This window comes from Chrysochloris asiatica, unplaced genomic scaffold (assembly GCF_000296735.1).
Source record: "Chrysochloris asiatica unplaced genomic scaffold, ChrAsi1.0 scaffold00016, whole genome shotgun sequence".
NCBI lineage: Eukaryota > Metazoa > Chordata > Mammalia > Afrosoricida > Chrysochloridae > Chrysochloris > Chrysochloris asiatica.
Window position 1 is genome coordinate 11,291,555 of NW_006408534.1, and position 7,517 is coordinate 11,299,071.

At 37.6% G+C, this 7,517-nt stretch overlaps 1 protein-coding gene across 2 annotated transcripts in view; it reads right to left on the bottom strand.

Moving 5' to 3' along the window:
* The window catches only part of BRE (brain and reproductive organ-expressed (TNFRSF1A modulator)), a 746,464-nt gene that overhangs the window by 680,940 nt on the left and 58,007 nt on the right, over positions 1-7,517 (bottom strand). For both annotated transcript variants that reach the window (XM_006835176.1, XM_006835177.1), the window contains exon 3: positions 3,697-3,773. In XM_006835176.1, the coding sequence (XP_006835239.1) occupies positions 3,697-3,773 (77 nt within the window). The remainder of the gene's footprint in view (positions 1-3,696; positions 3,774-7,517) is intronic.

Sequence of the window (7,517 nt, forward strand, 5' to 3'; positions counted from 1 at the left end):
CCGATTCGTAACCACTACGCTACCAGAGCTCCAGCTGAGGACTCTAGACTCATGGAAAGAGAAAGGCTGTGTGCTGACAGGCAAGGGGCTGTTTTGCAAAATGTATGCTTTGGTTAAATGATTATATAGTCCTGTGTGTTTCTGTGTAGATCAAAAAAGGGGATTGTAATCATTACAATGAAACAAGATACAATTGGTTGAGTGCAAAACTCATGTTTTGCCATGCAAACTATCACTTAATTCATAATAAAAGCTTTAAAAAAAAGTGTCTAAAAGCAAAAATGTCACTTTGAGGACAATGGTGCATGTCACTCAAACCACTGTCTTATCAATTACCTTATATATAAGTGTGATTCAAAAATTATCCTCACTCTGTCTGTACAATTTATTTTAATCAACTTTTAGAAAAAACAAATAATCATTATTCAACGTAATACAATTTGTCCATCTGTCAACAAGCTTTCATATCTTTCAATTTAAAAATTATTTAGGCTGAGCTGTGAGCCATGAATGCACCACTGTCTTCACTTCTTTATCAGAGGTGAATCTTCGTCCTTGAAGAACTGCTTTCAGGGGACCAAACAAGTGAAAGTCCATGCAGCAAGATCAGTACTACAGGGAGGATGCTTTAACACCTCAAAAGGAGGTTTTTGCTAAGTGCCAACAGTGTGGGCGGAAGTGCATTGTCATACAAGATCACAATGCCTTTGGATAGCAGTCCTCTTTGTTTAATTGAAGTTTAGGTGTTCAGTGAGCATCTCTCTGTAACCAGGATTGTTGATTTTTTAACCTTTTTCTGACAGTCCTCCAATACTGGCCCATGAGAATCCAAGAAAACTGTAAGCATCCATTTTCCTGTTGACGGTTGACTTTTGAACTTTATCTTGGTATGTGACATGAATCTATGTCAAGTTACCAGTAATGATTTTCTTTAAGAAACTTTTACCTTCCTTTGAGTATTGGTCCCAATTTTGTTTGTTGATGTCCAAATGCTTCTGTTTATGCTCTTTCCTTAGTTGTTTTGGTACCCATCTCACACAAACTTTTTGAAACCCAAGTCTGCCATGGATTATTTCACAGGCAGTGTCATGACAGATCTGTAAATGATTTGCCACATAATCCACTGTCACTCATCTATTCAACAGAATCATTTCACAGGCAAGTTCATTTTTGTCATCACCCATGGACATGCACGGACGTTTTAATGTAACAGGTTGTGGTTATGTGCTTTGGAGTAGGTTCGGACTCATAGTGACCCTGTATAGTGTTTCTGAGGCTGCAAATCTTTACAGAAGCAGAAAGCCTTATCTTTCTCCCAAGTAACAGCTGGTAGCTTCAAACTGCTAACCTTGCGGTTAGCAGACTGACTTCATAACCTCTACACTACCAGAGCTCCTTAATCTAACAGGAGTGTGGATAATTTCTGACTCTCCCTCATACATGCAAAACTTGGACAATTAAAAAGGATGCCCACAGAAGAATTGGTACATGCAAATTACAGTGTTGGCTAAGAATACTGAATATATCCTGGACTGCCAGAAGAATGAACAAATTTGTCTTGGAAGAAGTACAGATTCATGGAAAACTTCCATTATCTTTTTTCTTTTTATTTAAGTTTTTATTGTGAATTGAATGATAGTTTATATGGGAGAACATTGGTTTTACACTTATCCTATTGTATTTCATTTCATTGCAATGATTACAATCCCCTTCGTGCATCATCATTCAACATTATTTGCTTCTATTCCCTATGCTTTGGGGTTTTTTTGGGGGTGGGATGTACACAAAAACACTCAGGAACATATAATAATTTAAACAACCAAAGGGCACATTTTGCAAGCCTGCCTCCTGGCTGCCACCACCTTTCTCTTTCCATGAGTCTAGAGTCCTCTGCTGCTCTATCTCTCCATCTCTGGTGTTGCTGCTTCTCTGGATAAGGTCCCACATTCCACTTGTGCTCTTCTCCATTGATGGTCCTAGGGACCTCTGTTCTTGAACTGTAAGATTCACTACGCCCCCATTTTTATTACAAAACTTCTACCTTTACTGTGACTAGTTGTGACCATCATAAGTACTCATGATAACAATTACTCACTATTAAATCATAAGAATCTTATCCCCATCTCCTTTCATCAGACCTGTCTAGACAAGATGAAAACTATTCAGTGGGGATTCTACCTTTCCCAGCACACTCTTAAATTAAACTCCCTCTTGAAAACTTATAAGCCAGTCACTTCATGCCTGTATAGTCCCTGTATTTTAGGTAGCCAATGTCTAAGTTGCCCATCCCTATCAACCCTGTATACAGATAGGATAGAATTGATACTTGATATGAAGACTCCTTCCCTCTCAGTTGGTATTTTGAGCTGCTATATCTGTAAGTATAGGTCAAGTTCATCAAATTGTAGCCATTTACACCTGTGTCCATCAAAAATTGCTTTTTATCTTCCTCTAGTCAAGTTCTGACCATCAAGCTATTGAGGTTAGGCTGAATGAGTACTATCTACAAGTTTGGGCATTCTTGTGCGTTTCCCCTCACTTCATATCAGCTGGATGCTTCACTCTCAGCTCTAGCCCTCTGTAACTGTCTTTGTCCATGGGCTTAGGGGTCCCCAAGTCTCACCACACTTCAAACCAACCAGCCTTTCCTCTTATCTTGCTCATTTCCAGGTTGACAAGAGTCTATGGAACATGGTCCAACTCAGTCCATATCTTCATTGCTGCCTTTCCCCCTCTTCCACTCACTAGCTTCCATTATCTTTTAATTCCAAACATTCTGCTGAATCACCCTCCTTCAGTCAGAATGCTCCTAAAAGCATGCTCCAGAAGTGAGAATGGAGAGACTTTGTCTCACATACTTTGGACATGTTATCAGGAGGGATCATCAGTCCCTGAAGAAGGAACAGCTGAAAGCCTATGTATAGTCAATAAAGCACAGGTAAACATCTTTCTTGTATTCTCTACTTTCAGCCAAGATCAATCTGATTGATGTCAGCAATGATGTCGCTCATTCCATATCCTTCTCTGAATCCAACTTGAATTTTGGCAGTTCCCTTTCAATGCACTGTTGCAGCCATTTTTTAATTATCTATAGGAAAACTTGATTTGCATGTGTAACAATGATAATGTCCAAAGATTTCCCCATTCTGTTAGGTCACCTGTCTTTGTAATGGTCACAAATATGGATAGGCTGCCTCTCCTTTTTTTTAGTCTGTCTTAGTCTGGAGGTTCAAGTGAAATCTGACAACCTTGGGTATACCTGCTTGTATTTTAAATACCAATGGCATGGCTTCCAGCATCACATTAACACACAAGCCTAAAATATGACAGATGAGTGGTGGCAGAACTACTATACATACCTAAAAATTAGGATTTCCATGCATGACTATTTGATTGCAACTTATTCTAGCCAACTGTTTACTTTGAATAGAACTAACATCGAATGATAAATAAAGTAGTGAATTCTAACCCACCAAACAGAAACCAACTTTCATCAAGTCAGCTCCTATTCATAACAACCTTAAATATGGAAATAGAAAGCCTCATCTTTTTCACACCAAGCAGTTAAAGGGTTTGAACTTTCAAGCTTGTGGTTAGCAGTCCAGTGCTTATCCTACAGTGCCACCAGGGCTCCTAGTGATAATATCTAAGATGATAACACCTAACAGCTGGAAATTAGAATGGTCATTTACTTACATTTCAATGTCTCTCCAGCATATGGTATATGCAGTTTAAATCTGTCACAGTTGGGTCCAGGAGTCAATGATGTACAGCTTAAAAAAGAGAGAAAGAAGAAGCTATCAAAAAAAAAAAAAAAAAAAAAATCAGTAGGAATGGTATGTAATAATATTTGTGGGAATCACCCAGGGTGTACAATAAAAAGGGAGAATATGAATGTAAAGCTAGTGTTCTCCCATGTAAAGTATCACAGAATTCACAATAAACAAAAAAAAAAAAAAAAAAAAAGCCTACGTATTCATACTATTTAATAAAGCAAATAAAAGATTGTTTACAGAACACACACAAGCCTTTAATCATAATGTAGGCCATCGCAATCAAGTCTTACACTGTAACAAATAATTCATTTAACACACAATGTTGTTGTTATTAAGTGCTGTCCAGTCAGTTCCAATTCATATCAACCCTGTATAGCGTTTCTGAGGAGCACCTGGTGAGTTTGAACCACCAACCTTGAAGCTCAAACCAACCTTGAGGTCTAGTGTCTATCCTGTGGCACCATACACACAATATGTACAATTTAATATGCCTTCTAACTACAAACATCAACACTATTAACTAATCCTCTCAAAGTAGCGTTATCTTGACTTTTAAACGTAGGTATGGTGGTGGTGGGTGGTGTGCCGTGGAGTCAATTCCGACTCATAGTGACCCTGCATCGGGTTTCCGAGGTAAATCTTTATAGGAGCAGAAAGCCTCATCTTTCTTCTGTGGAACAGCTGATAGTTTCAAACTGCTACTATTGAAATTAGCAGCCCAACTCGTAACTACTATGCTACCAGAGGTCCTTAAGAGCAGGTATATTCCAAAAATTGGTTTGTAGTCTTTTTTTTTTTTTTTACTTTGTAATGTTGTTGTCGTAAGGTGCCATCAAGTCAGTTCTTACTCAGAGATACTCCATACACAACAGAAGAGAAGACAACGTTGCCCAGTCCTGCACCATTCTTACAAACGTTGCTATGTTTGAGTCCACTGTTGTAACCAGAACATCAATCCATTTCACTGAAGGTCTCCCTCTTTTTCGATGATCCTATACTTTTCTTTCTAAGTTTTTGTTGTGAACTGACTGATAGGTGACATGGGAGAGCATCAGCTTTACACTATCATTTCATTGCAATGTTTACCATCTCCTCTGTGCATTATCATTCAACAATATTTGCTTCCATTCCCTCTGTTTTGATTTTTGTTTGTTTGTTTGTTTGTTTGTTTGTTTGTTTGGGGGGTTGTCTGTAGTCTTTGATAACAAGAACTCTAAAGAAGACTAATCCTACACTCATATTTTAAGTATATGACCATAGTGCTCACTCAGTTAATACAAAAAAGAGCTCATTTTTGACCTCTTTTTTTGGTACCAGGTGTTTTTTTCTTATGAAGGCAGAGTATTTCCTCTAGCTTTGGCAGATCCTAACTTATATCTGCAAGAGAGCACAATGCACTGCACTCAATTTTAGATAAAATGCAAATTTAAGCAGGAGGTAAGTTAGTCATCCAGGTTTCAACAGTTTGGTTAATTTTAATCTATGATATCACAAAGTTATACAATGTTCTCTGTTCTTCACACAAGTTTACTCTACTTGATAACTTCATGATCTTACAAGTCATAACTTCATAAAGCATCGGTGGTTTGTATGGGCCATTAGTCCTATGGTCTAATTGTTTACTTGAGTCTTTGGTTTTCTTCCCTCTCCTTTACTCCAGTCAAAAAGAGACCAATAGATTATATCTGATATGACCACTTGGAAGTTTTTAAGACCCCAGAACCTATTCACAAAAAAAAGTAGGATGTAGAACATTGACCTTACAGACTATATTATGCCAGTTGAGTGAGATGTACCCTGAGATATATCCTGAGTCTTCAAACCCAGTAACTCAAATCCATGAGATGTTTGTTGCTTCCATAACTGTGACCCCTATGTGCTCTATTATACACAACTACTACTTAGTTGCCAACTATCTGATTATCTGACAATTCATATTTAGGACAACAGTAAAATATCTACTATATTACTATTTGTTGTGCACAGTAACAATTTATATCTGACAGTAACAAACGTCAAAGTCTGAGAGTTAAGGTTACATGTCAACTTGACTGGGTTGTGATACTCAGTAGTTTGGTAGTCCTGCAATGATGTAATTTGGCCATTATAAAATGATGTAGTCAGCCTCCATTTTGTAATCTGATGTGGACAACCTCCATTTTTGCCTAATGACAATTTTCACATAACTTCACCATGTCAATGAATGAGAAGTGGGTATAAATAAATATATACATTGCTGTTGTTAACTGCCATTGAGTAGGTTCTAACTCATAGTGACACTGTATAAGGTTTCCAAGTAGAAGCTGATAAACTTGAACCACCAACCTTGAGTTTCAAACCAACCTTGAGGCTGAGTACTTATCCTAGAGTACCACACCAGGACTGCATATGTGGCATATAAAAATATATATGTACTCAGACAAATGCCCTTAACTATATCTATATATGCACATACAAGTACGCTCATGCACCATCCCACATCTATATAACAAATTATTTGTTGGGGTTTTTTGTTAAGGACCATGGAGTTGGTTCCGACTCATAGGGACCCTGCACAGGGTATCTGAGGCTGCAAATCTTTATAGGAGCAGAAAGCCTCATCTTTCTCCTATGGAACAGCTGGTAGTTTCGAACTGCTGACCTTGTGGTCAGCAGCCCGATTCATAACCACTATGCTAATAACTATACCTATATAGTATACCACCATTAATATGCACAAATTTTTGGTTGTTATTAATGTTGTTACAGAACTGTATACATTTACAGTTGTATGTTATAACTGTAAACAGCATTTACCATGGTGTTGTTAAGTGCCATCCAGTTGGTTCTGACTCATAGTGACCCTGTATAGTTTTTCCGAGGCATGGCTGGTAAGCTTGAATCGCCGATCTTGTGGCTCAAACTAACCTTGCAGTCCAGCATATTAAACTACAGCACCACAGCAGGATTCCTGCATTAGTGACTACAGCAGTCCTTTATTCTTATATATCTCTAAGTGTCTTCATTTACCTTAATCACATTGTGCTGACTTCCTTAATATTATATATTGCCTTTCCCTTCACCAGAATTAACTATTATCTGGTGATTCTTCTTTTCTCCCTTTTCCATCCCTGGTAGCCAATGAAAACTGTTGCTTTCAGTATATACACCTATTCGTAACATTTTATTAAAATGGTATATAATAATTGTCCTTTAATGACTGACTTCATTCAGCGTAATGTTCTCCAGAAGATGGTTTGCACTCATCATTATTCTTTATCATAGCATAGTATTCCATTGTATGCATGTATCACATTTTGTTTATTCATTCGTTAATGGAACTAAGGTTAATTTCACCTTTTTGCTATAATGAATAAGTCTACAATGAACATGGGTGTGCATATGTCTATTTATGTCACTGCTCTTATTTCTCTAGGATATATATCTAGGGGTTGTTGTTAAGTGCTGTCAAGTCAATTCTGACCCGTAGCGACCCTTACAGGGTTTCCAAGGAGCAGCTATCTAGGAGTGGGAGTGCTGAATTATATGATACTTCTATTTCTAGCTTTTGGAAAAAATGCCATACTGTTTTTTATAGTGGCTATAATGTTTTATAGTCCCATCAGCTGTATATAAGAGTTTCAAACTTTCCACAACTTTGCCAGCCTTTGTTGTTTTCTGTTTTACTGATCAGAGTCATTTTTGCAGAGATGAGATGGCATCTCATTGTAATTTTGATTTGCATCTCTCTACCAGGCAAGG